The sequence below is a fragment of the Barbus barbus genome, assembly GCF_936440315.1.
Source record: "Barbus barbus genome assembly, chromosome: 47".
In the NCBI taxonomy this organism is placed as follows: Eukaryota; Metazoa; Chordata; class Actinopteri; order Cypriniformes; family Cyprinidae; genus Barbus; species Barbus barbus.
Genome location: NC_136725.1, coordinates 1,471,199 through 1,491,070, shown reverse-complemented (window position 1 = coordinate 1,491,070; position 19,872 = coordinate 1,471,199). Strand labels below are relative to the sequence as shown.

The following is a 19,872-nucleotide window of genomic DNA, read 5'->3' as shown; positions in this document are numbered from 1 at the left end:
CTACAGGCCAATTTCGATTATTTCATTTTTAAGTAAGATTTTAAAAAAAGTTTTACTGCAACAGCTTAATCAATTTTTAGAGGAATATAGTATTCGAGAGAAATATCAGTCAGGTTTCAGACAAGGTCATAACACGGAAACAGCATTATTAAAAGTAGTAAATGATCTGAGATTAAATATAGACAAAGGTAAAGCATCGGTTTTAAATTCTCCTGAATCTAAGTGCAGCATTTGACACGGTTGATCATTGTATTTTAATAAACAGATTGGAAAAATGTATAGGTCTTTCAGGTAATGTTTTGAATTGGTTCAAAACATATATTACAGCAAGGACATTTTCAGTGAATATAGATGATTGTACATCAAAGAATCATGACATTCTCTATGGTGTTCCACAAGGCTCCATCCTTGGGCCAGTTTTGTTTTCATTATATATGCTTCCTTTGGGTAGCATAATTCAGAAATACGAAATGAATTACCATTTTTATGCTGATGACATACAATTATATATTTCAGTTGAACCCAGAGACACTGTTGTAATAGAAAGATTGTCTAATTGTCTGTCCAGCATCGTAAAATGGATGAATGCTAATTTTTTAAAACTAAACAAAGATAAAACCGAAATTCTTATTGTGGGTAAAAAACCTGAGCGGGAAAGGATTGAAGCTGAATTGGGTTCCTTAGCTTTACAATCCAAGAAAGAGGTAAAGAACGTGGGTGTCACTTTGGACTGTGATCTGAGTTTTAAGTCCCATATTAATCAAGTTACAAAAATATGTTTTTATCATTTGAGAAATATTGCCAAGATTCGTCCTTTTTTATCTTTTAATGATGCTAAGAAACTAATTCATGTATTTATCTTCTCTCGACTTGATTACTGTAATGCTGTGTATACTGGTCTACCTAAGGGTTCTATGGTTAAGCTGCAATTGATACAAAATGCAGCAGCCAGAGTATTAATGAAATTGAAGAAACGAGAACATATTACACCGGTTTTAATGGAATTACATTGGTTACCTGTGCATCAAAGGATTGACTATAAGATTCTTACATTAGTGTATAAAGCATTGCATAACTTGACACCTTCTTATATTTCTGATTGTTTGTCAAGATATATTCCTAATCGAACGTTACGATCCTCTAGTGCTGGACTTTTAGCATATTATACAGTAAATCTCAAGCGATCTGGCGGTACTTCTTTTAGTCACTATGCTCCAAAAATTTGGAACTGTCTTCCAAATGAAGTGAGAGAGTCAACCAGTATTTATATTTTTAAAAAGCGTGTTAAGACATACCTTTTTACAGTTGCTTATGATCATAATAGTGTGTGAAGTGTGTGTATTATATTTGTGTGTATTATATTTACTTATACTTGTCTATATTTTGCTTTTGATGACGTTGTTTTTTAATATTTGTTTTATGCTTGTGAAGCACTTTGAGTTGCATTTTATGTATGAAAAGTGCTATACAAATAAAAATTACTTACTTACTTACTTAATTCATGGAATAACTGGGTCATTCTACAGAAACAGACACTTTTGGTATGGCAAGATGTCTTAAAATGTATTTATTTTTCTAACATTTAAACTTAGACCACATTATTAGATTGACTTTATGAATATGTATAAATGACAGCTTAATGACTTTTAAAATATTTTTTGTGCAATTATTTAAATACCACATGTACCATTTTTGTCACTGGCGTTACCTTCTTTCGCAATATTAAAGTTTTTATGAAATATTAGTTTTTTCAGCACATGTAGTCAGAGATACAGACAAATAATGAAAATGCAAGAAACAATGAGATTGTTTATATTAAAATCATGGACAAGGGAAGACTTTTCACAATTAAGTCAATGAATGTAAATGTGTAATAAATGTGTAAATATCCTGAGAGAAGAGCAGTTTGTGTTTATGAATAATAATAATAATAATAACATAAAGAGCTGTGAAACTATTAAATCACACTGTTTCCATATTAGTGTAACTCCGGATTCTGCACTAGTCCTTAAAATTCTGGCTACTATATATAATCTAACACTAGTTTAGTCCTGAACATAATGTGTTTTATACAGCGGCTGTGAACGGGACTTTTATTTTGGCAGCCGGTCGCTGTGACGTCACACTCCCGCGCCGCGCTGCTCTCTCGAGATCCGGCTGAAGAAAGGTTTGTTTGTGTTCGTTTAAAGTGTTTAAATCGATGGAAACTGTTCAGGCGTCAGTTATACACGATTATCGCGTTATCCGACAGTGTTGGAGGTTATTTTATCGAGTAAAGCGCGTCTGTCTCGTGTCGCTCCCTATCGAGAACACTTGACTGTTAGATAAACACTTGATCTCCGTGAAACCTGTTACAGATACTCGAGTACAACTACAGAGGAGTTCAGAACAGCACTAAAGCGTTACTACAGCATGTTGTGATGATTAGATGTATGAGAGTCGTCTGGGATTATATGTGATTTATAAACAGAGTCATTTCAATGCTCTGTCAACAACTGTTCAGGTTAGAAACAGTCAATAACTCAAGGGTTCAGGGGTTCGCCAGTAGTGCAACATAAGCAATGCGTACTTTCAAGTGAAGGAGGGAAGGGTGCAGCACATTGGGACACAGCCTCAGTTGAATCCAGTAGTGATGAGAGAGTTGAAGCAGTATTGAGGGGTGTTTTCAGGCCAGTAGCTCTCACTCTGGACAGATCTAGTGTGTGTTATCTCCAGACGCAGAGGTCCTCCTGATGAAGAGAGATGGAGATGATTAAACAGGAGACTGAAGACCTGAGGATTGAAGCAGTATTCAGTCTGAAACAAGAAGAGACTGAGGAACAAACAGGTCTGTTTCATTCTTTCATGGAGAATGTGATAGGAGTGTCCTAATTAAAGATTTGACATGGAGTGGGATTTTAAAAAGAATAGATGTTATTCATGATAATGTGACAGTAATCTTAATATGTCAGGAATAAAGAGTTTGTCGGTTATTCTGCTATTTATAAGTGTTATATTCTTCACAAATGTGCATATGATATTCTGCATATCACTGAAAAACTGAAGAATACACATTAATGAAGTAATACCTGATCTTTACACTGCCTGAATAATTAGATCATGTAAACTGTGTGGGATTCTAACATATAGCACTTTCAAATCTATTTTATAATACAAACATTAAAACACAGAACAACACAAGATATATCAGACATCATGCTACATATCAATCACAACAGTTAGATTTAGAGACCAAATAACGCCTTTAGGACCGTTATAAAAGTCTCACTACACTACAAAGATCTGCTTTAAGTTTCTTATTTCTCTTTTATTTCCTTTTAAGAGTAAATTCAGATGATCAGAAGCTATATTGACTGTTCTGTACTTTAATACTCCTCTATGGGTAACCAGACGGCTGTGTTTGATTTCTGATCTGAAATAGAAATGGACAGACATGCATGTGCTATAGAGCGTCACGATTCCTTGATTCAATCTGAGCACACCGTTTTTAAAATGATTGATTGAAGTTTGCCCGTGTTCATGAACAAAATACCGGAAGTGGTGCATTTCACGTACGAGAATCCCTGAACAGCATTTAGACCGCTTTCTAAGGGCGCACAAAATATACAACATTTATAATAAATATATTGATAAAAAAAACAAAGAATAATGCGATTGTGTGACTGTTTGAACCTGTGAAAGAATAACTAGCTCCAGGAACAGCCAGTCACATGATTGTCTGCTATTCTTATTATTGTGTAAAATGTATTTAAAAATACTTATGTAAAATGGATTCTTATTATTCCAAGCATATTTTATAATAATCCTATTTATTATTTGATTATTTAAATCTCCTGTTTAAAAATAGGAAAATAGACATGCTATAGTTTTATACACGATATATATCTGTTTATAATACACATTTTAAAATTGTATTGCACACCTGCTGCTGCCATAATAAAGACATTTTGAATGTTTACGTGCTTTTCTTCTCTTTCTGCTCTCACTCGCTGTGGTGGAGCAGTTATGAAGTATTGTTCTTTTGAATACAAACCCAATTCCAAAAAAGTTGGGACACGGCACAAATTACGAATAAAAAAGGAATGCAATAATTTACAAATCTCATAAACTTTTGGATTTCATGAGAGCTACACATTCCAAAAAAGTTGGGACAGGTAGCAATAAGAGGCCGGAAAAGTTAAATGTACATATAAGGAACAGCTGGAGGACCAATTTGGAACTTATTAGGTCAATTGGCAACATGATTGGGTATAAAAAGAGCCTCTCAGAGTGGCAGTGTCTCTCAGAAGTCAAGATGGCAAGAGGATCACCAATTCCCCCAATGCTGCGGCGAAAAATAGTGGAGCAATATCAGAAAGGAGTTTCTCAGAGAAAAATTGCAAAGAGTTTGAATGTATCATTATCTACAGTACGTAGATAATGGCTCAAGATGGCGCCGAGTATGGCTGCTGTGGTGTGGAACGCTCCCGTACTTTTGTTGTTTTTGTTTGTTTGTTCTGTGTTTAGTCATTCTCTTACTGTCAGTTTTACCAGAGACGAACTACTGGACATAAGGCAACACACACCGGACAATTTTTTTCCGGTTTTTGATTATTCAGACGCTTTGTTGGATGTTTTGGTCGGAGGGGCAGCGGTCCTAGTCAAACGCGCGCTCAGACGGAAAAGAGGGAAGCGCGCCGGCGCGCTGGTTAAACTCCGCCAACGCGGCTTCCGAACTGCGCTCCCAAGCATTCATCTAGCGAATCTCCGATCCCTTCCTAACAAAATGGATGAACTACTTCTCCTCACCCACACAAATAAGGACTTTACAAACTCTGCTGCATTGTGCTTCACTGAAACCTGGCTGAGTGAAAACATCCCGGATAACATGCTTCATTTGCCTGGATATCAGCTGTTCAGATCAGACCGCATCACGGAGCTAACGGGGAAAACGAGAGGTGGTGGACTATGTTTCTACATAAATGAAGGTTGGTGTTGAGATGTAACAACTCTGAAGAAGATGTGTTCTCCTAATTTGGAGGCCTTCTTCATAAACTGTAAGCCGTTCTATTCACCCCGCGAGTTTTCATCCTTCATTCTCGTGAATGTGTACGTGCCTCCGGACGCGTGCGTGAGCGCCGCGATGCAACAGCTGGCTGAACAAATATCTGAAACAGAGCAAAGGTACCCGGACTCTTTTTTAATCATTCTTGGAGTTTTTAATAAAGCAAATCTCTCCCGCGAACTGCCAAAATACAGACAGCACGTTACATGTCCCACCAGAGACAGTAATATATTGGATCATTGTTACACAATAATTAAAGATGCATATCACTCTGTCCCACGGGCAGCTCTGGGGCTCTCTGATCACTGTTTGGTTCATCTCATACCGACCTATAGGCAAAAACTCAGATCTTCTAAGCCTGTATTAAGAACTGTTAAGAGATGGACTAATGAAGCAGAGCAAGATTTAAAAGCTTGTTTTGACCTCACTGATTGGAGTGTTTTTGAAGCCGCTGCCACCGATCTGGATGAACTCGCAGAGACTGTAACATCATATATCAGTTTCTGTGAGGATATATGCATCCCCACCAGGACATTCTTATCATTCAATAATGATAAACCGTGGTTTACTGGGAAACTCAAACAACTTCGTCAGGCCAAAGAGGACGCTTACAGAAGTGGGGATAAAATCTTGTATAACCAGGCCAGGAACAGACTAACAAAGGAGATCAGAGTGGCTAAAAAGAACTACTCTGAGAAGTTGAAAAAAGAACTTTCAGCCAACGATCCGGCGTCGGTATGGACTGGTCTGAGGAACATCACCATGTACAAGACACCACCCCCACAGTCTGTGGAGAATCAACAACTGGCTGACGATCTCAATGTGTTCTACTGCAGATTTGAAAAGGCCAGACTGACACCCAGCACCCGCTCTGATCTGCACTTCACACATTCACCTTCCCCTCCTGCAACCCCCCTTACTCCCTCCCCCACCATTCTACCTGCGTTTAAAGTCTGTGTAGAGGATGTGAACCGGGTCTTCAGAAAACAAATCTAGGAAAGCTTCAGGACCAGACGGTATTTCACCTGCCTGTCTAAAAGTCTGTGCTGACCAATTGGCCCCCATCTTTACACAAATCTTCAACAGATCTCTGGAGCTGTGTGAAGTTCCCTGCTGCTTCAAACGCTCCACCATCATTCCCGTCCCCAAAAAGCCCAACATCACTGGATTTAATGACTACAGACCTGTCGCACTCACGTCTGTGGTCATGAAGTCACTTGAGAGACTGGTCCTGGCCTACCTGAAGGACATCACTAGACCCTTGCTGGATCCTCTTCAGTTTGCCTATAGAGCAAACAGGTCTGTGGATGACGCTGTCAATATGGGACTGCATTACATCCTGCAACACCTCGACAAACCTGGGAATTATGCAAGGATCTTATTTGTGGACTTCAGCTCGGCCTTCAATACCATCATACCTGACCTTCTCTCAGACAAACTGAGACAGCTCTCTGTGCCCTCCTCCATCTGTCAGTGGATCACCAGCTTCCTGACAGACAGGCAGCAGCTAGTGAGGCTGGGCAAACTCACATCCAGGACTCTCACCATCAGCACTGGCGCCCCTCAGGGTTGCGTTCTCTCCCCACTGCTCTTCTCTCTCTACACGAATGACTGCACATCAAAGGACCCCTCTGTCAAGCTCCTGAAGTTTGCGGACGACACTACAGTCATAGGCCTCATCAAGGACGGTGACGAGTCTGCTTACAGACAGGAAGTTGAGCAGCTGGCTGTCTGGTGCAGTCTTAACAACCTGGAGCTGAACACGCTCAAAACTGTGGAGATGATAGTGGACTTCAGGAGAAACCCCCCTGCTCTCCCCCCACTCACCATCATGAACAACACTGTGACTTCAGTAGAGTCATTCAGATTCCTGGGCACCACCATCTCTCAGGACCTGAAGTGGGACAATCACATTGACTCTATTGCGAAAAAGGCCCAGCAGAGGCTGTATTTCCTCCGCCAGCTAAGGAAGTTCAACCTGCCTCAGGAGCTGCTGAAACAGTTCTACTCTGCAATCATCGAGTCTGTCCTATGTTCTTCTATAACTGTTTGGTTTGGTTCAGCTACCAAAACAGACATCAGAAGACTACAACGGACAGTTAGGACTGCTGAGAGAATTATCGGTGCCCCTCTGCCCAGCCTCCAAGAACTTTACACCTCCAGAGTGAGGAAAAGGGCTAAGAAAGTCACTCTGGACCCCTCACACCCAGCTCACTCTCTCTTTGTACTGTTGCCCTCTGGCCGGCGCTACAGATCACTGAGCACCAGAACAGCCAGACACAAGAACAGTTTTTTTCCCCCAGGCCGTATCCCACCTGAACAACACATAACACACCCCGGTACTGTACATCTATAAATAACCCATCAAACCTTCATCTGTACATAGGACACATGCACATTCACAGTTCTGTCTATAGCCAAGTCTCTTTTCTGTATATTTTTATTTTTATTACTATTGTTATCCTTAATTATTGTATATTCTCTTCATTAGTGTTCTTTATCACCTTAATTATATGTTGTCTGCACTATGTTGTACTTTCTGTACTGGAAGCTCCTAACACCAAGACAAATTCCTTGTGTGTGCAAACACACTTGGCAATAAAGCTCTTTCTGATTCTGATTCTGATTCTTCTAATATCATCCAAAGATTCAGAGAATCTGGAACAATCTCTGTGCGTAAGGGTCAAGGCCGGAAAACCATACTGGATGCCCGTGATCTTCGGGCCCTTAGACGGCACTGCATCACATACAGGAATGCTACTGTAATGGAAATCACAACATGGGCTCAGGAATACTTCCAGAAAACATTGTCGGTGAACACAATCCACTGTGCCATTCGCCGTTGCCGGCTAAAACTCTATATGTCAAAAAAGAAGCCATATCTAAACATGATCCAGAAGTGCAGGCGTGTTTTCTGGGCCAAGGCTTATTTAAAATGGACTGTGGCAAAGTGGAAAACTGTTCTGTGGTCAGACGAATCAAATTTTTAAGTTCTTTTTGGAAAATTGGGACGCCATGTCATCCGGACTAAAGAGGACAAGGACAACCCAAGTTGTTATCAGCGCTCAGTTCAGAAGCCTGCATCTCTGATGGTATGGGGTTGCATGAGTGCGTGTGGCATGGGCAGCTTACACATCTGGAAAGGCACCATCAATGCTGAAAGGTATATCCAAGTTCTAGAACAACATATGCTCCCATCCAGACGTTGTCTCTTTCAGGGAAGACCTTGCATTTTCCAACATGACAATGCCAGACCACATACTGCATCAATTACAACATCATGGCTGCGTAGAAGGAGGATCCGGGTACTGAAATGGCCAGCCTGCAGTCCAGATCTTTCACCCATAGAAAACATTTGGCGCATCATAAAGAGGAAGATGCGACAAAGAAGACCTAAGACAGTTGAGCAACTAGAAGCCTGTATTAGACAAGAATGGGACAACATTCCTATTCATAAACTTGAGCAACTTGTCTCCTCAGTCCCCAGACGTTTGCAGACTGTTATAAAAAGAAGAGGGGATGCCACACCGTGGTAAACATGGCCTTGTCCCAACTTTTTTGAGATGTGTTGATGCCATGAAATTGAAAATAAACTTATTTTTCACTTAAAATGATACATTTTCTCAGTTTAAACATTTGATATGTCATCTATGTTGTATTCTGAATAAAATATTGAAATTTGAAACTTCCACATCATTGCATTCTGTTTTTATTCACAATTTGTACAGTGTCCCAACTTTTTTGGAATCGGGTTTGTACTTTCCAGCATTTCAGAAATAAATATGTATTCAAATTACACCGAAGTACAACAGTTAGCTTACAGTGTTCGGGAGTGCTCAAAAAGGGTTTAAACACTGAATTTTGAATCTATTTTCTTCTCGTAAAATGTGGATTCGGACGGCAGTTAAATTACCACACGACCTTGGTGTTTGTCAAAAAAACAGTAGGTAATTCGGCCAGGGATTTTGATGGTGGTGGTGAGAGAAAAACAGCATTAAAATCACCAACTACCCCCTGTAAATGGTGAAAATCACTTGCGTCCCCCTGAGAAACAATTACCGTCCGAATAGGGCTTAGGACCAAGTACTGGTGCAGCCGTGAGTATAAAGGGGCACCTGAAGAATACATCATCCTCTTGACTGCACTGGCCAGTCACATAAACTGCTCAGACTAGTCTTAAAAGTTGCTCATCTACAAAATTATGACCAGTCTGGAAGAAATCATTTAAAGTGATTTCCAGAAAAAGGTAGATCAGTTTGATTGCATTTGGAAAAGATAAACGGGTTAACTGTAAACTCGTCAAACTATTTCTTAACACAGGGTATAAGTTGATGCAACCGGCCCCATAAGACCTTTCATCTGTGTACGAGTGAGGAGCATGCACATTTAGTTCTTGGGAGCTGAATACATGCATTGTGAGGATTTCTCAATTAAAACGACACCAACTCTATATTCTCAAGGGATGTGCGTTTGGGTGGAATGCCTTAGAAGCTAGGTTAGATGCATTCGCAATTTTTCAGCTCTCTCTTTAGGAATAGTGCTAGCGTTTGGCTGCTAAGGGAGTTGAAGGCACTCACAGCAGTGCATTCGTGTCTGTTCTTGGATCTTTGTCAGATGCAGAAAGGTGTGTTGAGACCGCCTTTAAAGTGGAGCGTTGCTAGGTCTCCTTTCACTTTGAGAGTTGTCCTACTGAGGCATTTGCTGCTGGGGAGTAATATCTAGTTGTTAGTCTCTCTGTAAGCCTCCCTGATAGCCTCGTCATACTGAGGCTTCGGTATTTAGAGCTCGTTCAGGTAGTAGTGCCAGGTGGTTAGGTCCTCTCTGATCTTCCTGGGGTGCTTCCTCTAGAATAGAAAGTCACTACTTCTCTTTTCACTATAGAGGGTTGTCCTTTTGAGATGTTCATTCTGGAGACGTCTGCCTGAATAGCAACTCCAGCTCACTAGGCTTTCTGGGAGCCTCCTTGGAAGATGTCCTGACCATGGAATTTATGCCTCCTCTGGCTTAAGAGAGTCATCCAAGCTTCTGTTCTCAGATCTCCAGTCAGTTACATTATTCCCTTAAAGGTATTCACAGGAATACCAAGCCATGAGCTCTGCTTATGGTTAAGCTTTTTTAAGAAAGGATAAACCAGGACTTTCTCCATTACATATTTTAGCGTTGTTGTGTACCGTAGGGTTTATTTAGAGGAGTTGGATTAGATTTTTTTCATCGTAGAGTTTTTATTGCAAAATTGCTTTTTTACATTTTATAACATTCACATCCTATCCAACCCAATGATCCCAAACAAAAACAGAAGGACATATGACAAAGGTTCAACTACATCATTAATAGGGGAAATAGATAAGAAAAAGAAAAAAATCTAATAATAAAAATAATAATACAAAACTACTCCTCAAAGTAGTAAAGGAGAGGGGAGAAAAAATAAATGTATGTATGTGTATGTACTATATCTAATAGTAGACATGCTATTATGTTTGTATTTTAAGGGCATCATCTATCGCTAACACGTCAAGGAATGTAGTTAAATGCTTTCACAAACGTTTGCTCATTTTGCATGGCTTCCAGAGATGAAATATAGATTTGTTTTGAAAAGACGCTCAACATATGTTAGCACATACATCTATTTTCCTAGCTGTCCTGGCTGAACGGTGTGGTGATGACAACCTGTCCCTCAATGTGAGTAAGACAAAGGAGGTTTGTGATGGACTTCAGGAGAAACTCTGTTGACCACCCCCCACTGACCATCGACAGCTCGACTGTGGAGAGAGTCAGCAGCACTAAATTCCTGGGGGTGCACATCACAGAGGATCTCACCTGGACCACCAACACCATGTCACTCTCCAAAAAGGCACAACAGCGCCTACACTTTCTCCGCCGGCTGAAAAGAGCAAGTCTCCCTCCACCCATCCTCACCACATTCTACAGAGGCACCATTGAGAGTGTGCTGACCAGCTGCATCACTGTCTGGTACGGGAACTGCAGTGCTGCTGACCGCAAGACCCTCCAGCGGACAGTGAACACAGCTGCAAAGATCATCGGTGCCCCTCTCCCCTCCATCTTGGACATTTTCCTTACACGATGCTCCAGCAAGGCCTCCAGCATCGTGAAAGACCCCACCCACCCCTCCCACAGTCTCTTCCAGCTCCTACCATCAGGTAGAAGGTACCGTAGTATCTGTCAGATTGTCAGTATCTGCTCGCTCTGTCAGATTGCTCAACAGCTTTTTTTCCCCAGGCTGTGAGAGTTCTTAACTCCAATCTCCCTGTCCTCCTCTGACCCCCCCCCACTCACTCAACTCATTAATACTGTTGACAACTTTTCCTAAGTGCAATTCTGAGTGTGCTACACACAGGTGAGTGGGCTATACAAACCACCTGTAGTAACGCACTCATCCCACTATATGCACACTAGACACTTTCTATGAACACTCCCTGCTACAAAGACTCAATAAAATAATGTTTACTTCAGCATTGCACTACAAATCTTTTTGCACTATTCTGCACAACAATTTAATGTACGAACTATATATACTATTTTTATTTCTATCTTTTTGCACAATTTCATGTACAGTATATATGTAAAGTTCTTGTAGTCTCAGTTTGTGTATGTCTAGGCAACTAGGTATAGTAGTTATAGTATTTATATAGTCAGATGCTCTTTTTTTTTCTTATACTTACATTGTTGTGTTTATCTTATGTTTAACTATTATGTAGCACCGTGGTCCTGCGAGACACGACATTTCGTCCCACTATATGTCCACACATGTAGCAGAATGACAATAAAGCTCGACTTGACTTTACTTGACTTGAACAGAGGTCACTACAGCTCGTGGGATATGTGACAATTTCATAGTTAAGAGCTTTTCTGTAGTTTTACAAAGAATAAAGATGAGTATTGTCTGTTCTTCTCACCAGGGCCAGAACATGTCATCAGTATATTTTGGGAATCTTTCCTGTTTATAGCAAAAGCTCGGGCCAGTTACAGCCTTGAAGGGACTGTGAATCCGGTGTATCTGTATGTGAGCTAATGTTTGTGTGTAGGTCCTGTTAATACTGGTGGGTAGGGCTGGGTATCGAGTTCGATACTTTTTAGGCACCGACCGAATTACCTCGATACCACCGAGTATCGAAAAACGTCTTGTCGTTCGGTACCAAATTTCGATACCTAAGGGGTTAATCTCATCACCGTCAGTGAGCCAATAATCCTGAAGCACTAGGTGTGTTCGACTAGAAGTGACGCAGTGCTGATTGATCAGTGTTTGACCTCCGCGAGAGCGATTATAAAGCGCACGGAGCAGTCTACTCTCTTTATCGCGCAGTTTCGCTTACTTGACACAGACTGAAGCTCGCGTGACATTTCAGCGTCTGCCGTCTCACTAAATGAGGACATAAACACATGAACAACAGCTCCAGAACTGCTCTGAGAGTCACTTCATGAGCATTTTACCGTTTGATTCGAGTAAAACTTGCGTCATATCATACACACACAGAACTGTAAAGGTATTCCCGGAAACCCGTCAAAATAAAAGTTCGGATTAACTTGGAAGACACTGCGGCAGAAATAAATTAATATTGTTCAGCAGAGTGTACATACTGCTACTGCTACTATTAAAATTATTAAAACTCTTATTTTTTTAATTAATGATCACACAACATTTCTTCCATGTTTTAATTTTAATAGTAACATTTTGTTTGCCAAAATAAATAAATAAAGTTTTATTTTCAATAATTTAAAAGAAAAATGAAATGAATGTTTTGTCTTAATTTGAAAACCAGATACAGAACACAGAATTTCTGAGGAAAAAGAAAACATTTCATAAGGCTGTTTTAAGAATAAATTTGAATAAACTAAGTAGTTTTTATGCATTCAAATAATTAGACATACTACAACATAGAATTTAATAACAATAAAACATATTGTGAAAGAAAATAAAACATCCACTTATGAAAGTGGATAAAGATGTCAAATTTCTTGAAGTCTTTAACAACCTAGAATAAATGAATAGAAATTATGATTCTGTCTGAGCTATGCGTTTTAAAACGAGCACGCACTAGTGTAAACTGACAACTATTTGAGCTTTATTAAAATTATTTGTACTGATTTATTGTGTTGGCTATATTTTGTTCCTTTGTGCCGTGGCTCAGGAGATGAGTCTTTGAGTCTGTATACATGTCAACAAGCTGAAAAAAATAAAACCAAAGTTTTTTGAGATAATGGAATCTTGTTAAAACTGTTTTCATAAAATTGGTATCGAAAAAAGTATCGTTCAGGAACCAGTATCGAACTCAAGGTATCGATATCGAACATTTTTGAACGATACCCAGCCCTACTGGTGGGCCACTGGCATTCTACGTGAGACCTGCCAGAGCCTTTTCATAACCTAGAAGGTCACCAGGTGCCTAAATCCAGGGTCCAAGCGTCAGAATCGTGATGGATGGAGGGAGATATGCATCTGTCTATCAGTCCATGTGTGGAAATGGTCTATTCTTTCCTTAACCAGTCAGAATCATTCAACCTGAAGTAATGATGTAGTTAGTAGACTCTGTTAGAGTGTAATTGTTGTGGAAATGTGAATGAACTCCTCACAAGTGACTTCTGCTAATGAAACTGCAAACTATTTCTCTATTTTTTTGTATTAAATTTTATATAAAATTAATTGCATCTCTCACTCCTGGTCTTAGTTCAACATATCTGGTCCTTGGGTCTTCACTGTACATCCCCTACACTTCAATAATGATGGCGTTTAAATCCTGAATGAAACTGTTCATAAGTACCACTGCAAATTGAGGGGGACTCTGTATTTTTCTAACATTTTAGACCTGAATGGCAGATTCAGGATTGGTCTATAAGAACCCAGTTTTGTTCCATAATGTTAATTTTGATCTTTTAATACTTTTATCTTGGTTTTGCTCTCTGTTGCTTTGAGCCATTAAACTCCCAATAACTTCTGTTTGTCTTTTTTCACTTTAGAGCCGATGGTAATAAAAGAAGAGAATCAAGAACTGAAAGAAACAGAAGAGAAATATCAAAATGAGAGCCATGATTTCTTGGCTGTAGAAAAATCCATACCGACTGAAACAAACTCTGTTCAGAAGACCAAATCTCCCAGTTACTTAACTTGCCATGAATGTGGAAAGTGTTTCACACTAAAAGTAAACCTTAATGAACACATGAAAATTCATACTAGAGAGAAGCCATTCACATGCCAACACTGTGGAAAGAGTTTCACGCTAAAAGGAAGCCTTAATAAACATGTAACCATTCACACTGGAGAGAAGCCGTTAACTTGTGATCAGTGCGGAAAGACTTTCAGATATAAAGAAACACTTAAATCCCACATGAGAGTTCACACTGGAGAGCAGCTGTTCACATGCCAACATTGTGGAAAGAGTTTCACACTAAAGGGAAACCTTAATGAACACATCAGAATTCACACCGGAGAGAAGCCGTTCACATGCCAACACTGTGGAGTGAGCTTCACTAAAAAAGGAAACCTTAAAGAACACATCAAAATTCACACCGGAGAGAAGCCGTTCAAATGCCAACACTGTGGAAAGAGATTCATTAAAAAAGGAACCCTTGATCAACACACAACCATTCATTCAGGGAAGCCATGCACATGTGATCAGTGTGGAAGGAGTTACAAATACAAAGAAAGCCTCAAATCCCACATGAGAGTTCACACTGGAGTGAAGAGAGAACATTCTGGAGAGAGCTGTTTTATGTGTCATCAGTGTGGAGAGAGTTTCAGTTGTAAAGTAAGCCTCTACACTCATGTGAGACTTCATACTACTGAGAAGGCTTTCACCTGCGAACTGTGTGGGGATAGCTTCTCACAAAATGGAAATCTTAAGTCGCACATGAGAATTCACACTGGAGAGAAGCGATTAGGGTGCAAAGAGTTTCAGACCTAACCCTTGATTCACATGCAAATTCCTTACAACTATTAACAGTGTAGGGTCCATAGAAATGTGTTGTTATTATTATATACACTTACTATAAAGTGACATGACTGGGCATGTTGTTGTTTTTAAATGGCACCAGAAAATATGCATCTCTGTGAAATGAAGGTTACATTCACACTGAAACTGAATGTGGTCCAAATCTGATTGTACACCTTCACAACCATTTGCATTCTTTGCCTCTTTATTATTTAGAAATGTTTTGGCTTTTTATTTTTTGTCTTGTGCATATGAACCCCTGTGGCTGCACCTGACCAATTGCTTTGCAATAGCTCAGTTGTTCTAAACAAATTTTTTGGGGTTACACTTTTTATTTGTGTAATTACACATTTAAGTACTGAGTAACACTAATTAACTACATGTACTTACTATATGGTTAGGGTTAGGTTTAGGGTTTGATTTAGGATTACTTGCATGTACTTATGCACAATTTATTGTTAGTATAGTAGTAAGAACCTGTGTAACAAGGACACCTTAAAATAAAATGTTACTTTTTTGTCCCAAGGTCCACCTTTGTGATTATGAAATTCATCTTTGAAACTTTGCAGGTTTTTGCATTCACACACGGCTTCATTGCACCCTGAAATCTAGTATCTGAAAAGCATAAACTTTATTGACTTCTGTCTTTCTGAGACAAATGCTGCAATGTGAATGAAAGATTAAATATAACAGGATCTGAGTAAAATAATAAATGTTCAGCTGCATTATTTAATTCATCTTTAGTGAATGCACATAAGTGGAGTCACAATTTAGGTCCAGCCCAACAGAGCTGAGCTCCTCTCTGAATATACAAACTGGTACCTTCCTGGAACCCAGCTACTTGTCCTTCAGTATCACAGTGTCAGCAGAAGCATCAATATCACCTACAGAGGAGAAAAACAGAAACGCAGTTCGCTCTAATTGAGAGCCCTATTGGGCAGAAATTAGACTGTCCCACTTGTTTTTACACTGAACATAGTCCCGGACAATTCTTTATCAATCAGTATCAGCAAAGTGTATTTGAGTCTGTGTCAGTTAAACAAAATGCATACAGAATGGCAATATGGCGAGTGGTACAAATCATTACACATGTAGTGTTTTATTATAGAACCCATTTAAGATTGTTAGTTAGCAAGAAAATAGCTATCAAACAACTTTGCCCCAACAAGCCAGATATACAAATCATACAACAAACAAAGGACAATGGTGAGTCATTCAATAGTACGTTTTCCAGGTTATGGTATATGTTGGATTGTAATGCAGGGCCACATTATAGTTGTGCAGATTTCTTTGCTTAAAATACATCATCAGAGCTGCTCAGCCTAAATGAAAGAGCGCACCTAAATTACAGCAGATTGCATATGGCGTTTGTGAAATGCCAATGCCAAATACAATTCTCTCATCATCTTGTGTTTGAGATCCACCAATTGGAAGAGCATATATACCTGATCTCTGCAGAATTATCCAACTGCACCAAGTCTGGCATGATAGACAGGAGTGTGTGCCCAATGCCGGGTAAGGGATCGACCCTTAACAAAGTGCATAAAGCATGTGCGCACGTTACCTTTACTCAGCTAACATTTGCTTCTTGTGACCTCTGGACTGTTTTTCTCACAGCTTGTTTTTTCTTGGACTTTCAGATTTTGTCTCAAGAAGGAAATATTGCTCAGGATCAGCCGAGCAATATTTGCTCATGATCACACTTCATATTAGGCATATCCACCTTTTTCTCGCTCAATTTCTCAGTCACATGGCTACCAGCCATTGGATTTTAATGCCCATTTCACCATGGCACTCTCCAAATCAGCATCTTCTTCTGGTGATAGCCTGTTGAATACCTGCAACATGTGGCAGGGTCATCGCCGTCAAAGATTCACACGCTTTTTGCACAATCTGGGCTTCAAACATGTTAAGGTAGCTCTGAAATTCCCTTAAAATTTTTGCATTAGCTCTCAGCTTACCAGGCTGAGCTTCTCATCAACCGCCAAGGGGGATGAGCTTCTCCAGGCTCCATCTTCTAGCCCACAAGCTGGTAGTATGGAGCAGGTGGCACTTTCTGACATTACAGGCATCCCATATACTGGGCATCCCGAACAGGGGCACAGACCTCTTGTTGAGGGGGAACCAAACTCTACGGAGATTGGTGCTTCAGGCATCCGTCAGTCTCTTTGCAGAAAAGACTATCGTCTTATATTCTCATAAGCATGGACACACTGGTCCATCTGTGGTCTAGTGCTGACCCTGGCCGGGGTGAGAGAAAAGAGCTCTGACTTCGGTAAGCATCCAGGTGGCCCAAACACCACTGCTTGAAGAGATTATTCCTCTGCTGTATGCCCAGGTGTGGTCCCTCCAGTTACACACAGATCTTCTGTCCCAAGTGAACGGGGTTAATGTACCACCCTGTGTGAAGTCCAACTTAAACAGGAAGAGAAGACATTATGAATTTGTAATGTATTTCATGAAATTGAGAATATATGTTGTTTAACCTGCTTGGTTGGTTGATGAAGGGTCATTTGAACTGATAACATTACACAGCAAAATAAATAGGATATGATAGGGATCCTAAAAATGGATAATAAAAAAATATATATTAGATTCCTTTTGGACGGTTTGTTCTAAATTACAAAAAATTGTCTGAATTAGCTACCAGGCTGGCACCTCACATGAAACTCATCACAGATTGTTGATGCTTAGTCCCACCCCTGTGCCCAGATTGGTTCAAACTATCATATATTCCACCAATAAGCCATTAAAATGCTCTCATATGTGACCGAACACCATATGTGTAACTTTTAATCAATTAAATAATTGTACTTTATATCAGTTCTATTTTGTTAATATTGTGAGGAGATTTGGTATTTGAGATTGGTAGTGATGCACTGTATGTCACTGTCAGAGGCCCTGCATTCAGTAAGTAGTCTTCAATGTCCACTGTATCTATACATTGAAGTACACCCTGGGCGAGACCCCTTTCGAGCCCCCCCCCCAACCAACCCCACCCCCACACACAAAAAAATAACAAAGTTCTGCACAAACAGTTATATTTTATTATAACAACATAAGTGATAATCTCTCAATTGCACAAATCCTTCATTAGAAAGCCAGAATTAAGTTATTAACTATTGCAATTTAAACAGCAAACACACTTTTTAATGTGCACAATTTCCACCTTCAACATTGCCAAAGGACAATGAACACAATTCTGCACAAAATATGAGTATAAGTTATCAGAACTTAAATAAATATACACTATATTAATATGCCAAAAATATATACAATCAGATATATAAAAAGTAACAAAAGCAGAGAGCAACAATATTATCAACAAAAAAATATTAAGAATATTATAAAAATAAAATATAGAATAAATATTCTAAATAGCACAAATTCTTCATCGCACAAATGTGAAAAAACATTAAAGAGGGCATAGGCCCAGAACAGAAAACAAACTAAAACCTGACCTTTCTGGCCTTCCTTGATGCAAAATTATCAATGATGTCATCGTATGCAATCTGCTCCCCTATTAAGTGATCGATACTGATGACGGCAAGTCCAGTGAGCCGTTCCTGGGACATGGTGGACCTCAGGTATGACTTGATCAACTTCAGTTTTGAAAAGCTCCTCTCTGCTTGAGCCACAGTGACTGGCAGAGTAAGTGCAAAAGTAGAGCAGTCCAAAAGTAGGGGTAGATCTCCGATAGATCCTTATCATCCATAAAAGTGATAAGCTCAAGGAGGCTCATGGTCTTTGATGGCAGGTCAGGGAAGTTCTTAATTTCCTGCACAAGCTCTCTACTGTCCAAATCAGAGTGCCCCTTAAAGTGCAGTGTGGTGCCAAGTACCTCGCAATGATCTGTCAGCTCCACATCTGCAAGACTTGGGAAATTGGTCAAAACTCAGAATTTCTTTCCCACATTTTCCAATGTGGAAAATCTCTCTTTGATGGCTGGCGTGGCTGCATTAACGACAACATTGAAGAATCATTGAAGAAAGTGCATCACTGAAAGGCTCATCATGTGATTCATATGAGAAGTGGCGCTTTGTGAACCTCAGCCTTTTTTGTTTTAATACAGCCTCCACATTCATATCTTCACAAATCTCTTTGGCCGCCATCTGTGCAGTAACAAAGCCAGTTGCCCTGTAGCTCTGGAGATCTCGCTCAGTCTTCTTCAAAAGACTCACGGCTAGGTCCACGTGCAGATGCTGAAGCGGTACGACCCCACCTCCTCAGACAAAGACTGGGCCTCAGCCTTTATAGCAGGGTCTTTGGTGTGGTCTCTCACCTCAATTAAAGCCTCTCTCACGGCAGCTCCCTGGTACCTCATGGGCTCAACGCTCTTGACCTTGCTTTCCTACCTTGTTTCTGCCCACATCTTTAAGGTGATGCTCACATGGTTCTTCAGTATGGCCCGTCTTTGGGTGGAGGCTGAAAATAATGTGTACAGCTTTTGCAGGACACCAAAGTAACTTAAAGCATCAACAGATCCCTTAGCAGCATCACACACAACTAAATTCAATGTATGTGCCCCACATGGCACAAACAGAGCTCGGGGATTCTTTTCTAAGAGTCTGGCTTGAACTCCCTTATTTTTGCCTTTCATGTTTGCCCCGTTGTCATATGACTGTCCTCTGCAGTCTTCAAAAGGAATTCCCAACTCCTCAAGTCTCGTCAGGATCATGGATTGCTGGACTCCTCTGCCTCCAAAAATCCCATAAAATGTTCCCTGATATGGGGCTTCTCCATTAGTGACACCACTCTAATGACCACTGACAACTGTTCTGTGTGGCTTATATCTGGGGTGCAGTCCAGAATTATTAAAAAAAACGTTGCCTGCTTGATGTCATCCACTATAGCAGATATGATTTTGCTGCTCAACAAATCAAT

The 19,872-nt window shown here is 40.0% G+C and overlaps 1 protein-coding gene across 2 annotated transcripts; it reads left to right on the top strand.

The window, feature by feature from the left end:
- The first annotated feature begins 2,086 nt into the window (after positions 1-2,086).
- Positions 2,087-15,684, top strand: LOC306865418 (uncharacterized protein). 2 transcript variants are annotated; one of them, XM_079410002.1, is made up of 4 exons: positions 2,087-2,167; positions 2,716-2,827; positions 10,680-11,202; positions 14,018-15,684. In XM_079410002.1, the coding sequence occupies exons 3-4, from the start codon at positions 10,749-10,751 to the stop codon at positions 14,959-14,961; spliced, it is 1,398 nt and encodes a 465-aa protein (XP_079266128.1). In that variant the 5' UTR covers positions 2,087-2,167; positions 2,716-2,827; positions 10,680-10,748; the 3' UTR covers positions 14,962-15,684. The 2 variants fall into 2 exon arrangements, with proteins under 2 accessions (XP_079266128.1, XP_079266129.1); XM_079410003.1 differs by lacking the exons at positions 2,087-2,167; positions 2,716-2,827 and having other exon boundaries at positions 10,617-11,202.
- The last annotated feature ends 4,188 nt before the right edge of the window (positions 15,685-19,872 follow it).

Bases quoted from the DNA above. Each gene is read 5' to 3' on its own strand.
- LOC306865418 (XM_079410002.1), top strand. From the start codon at position 10,749: ATGGACTTCAGGAGAAACTCTGTTGACCACCCCCCACTGACCATCGAC. The intron at 11,203-14,017 runs GTAGAAGGTACC...TTTTCACTTTAG, and splicing joins CTTCCAGCTCCTACCATCAG to AGCCGATGGTAATAAAAGAA.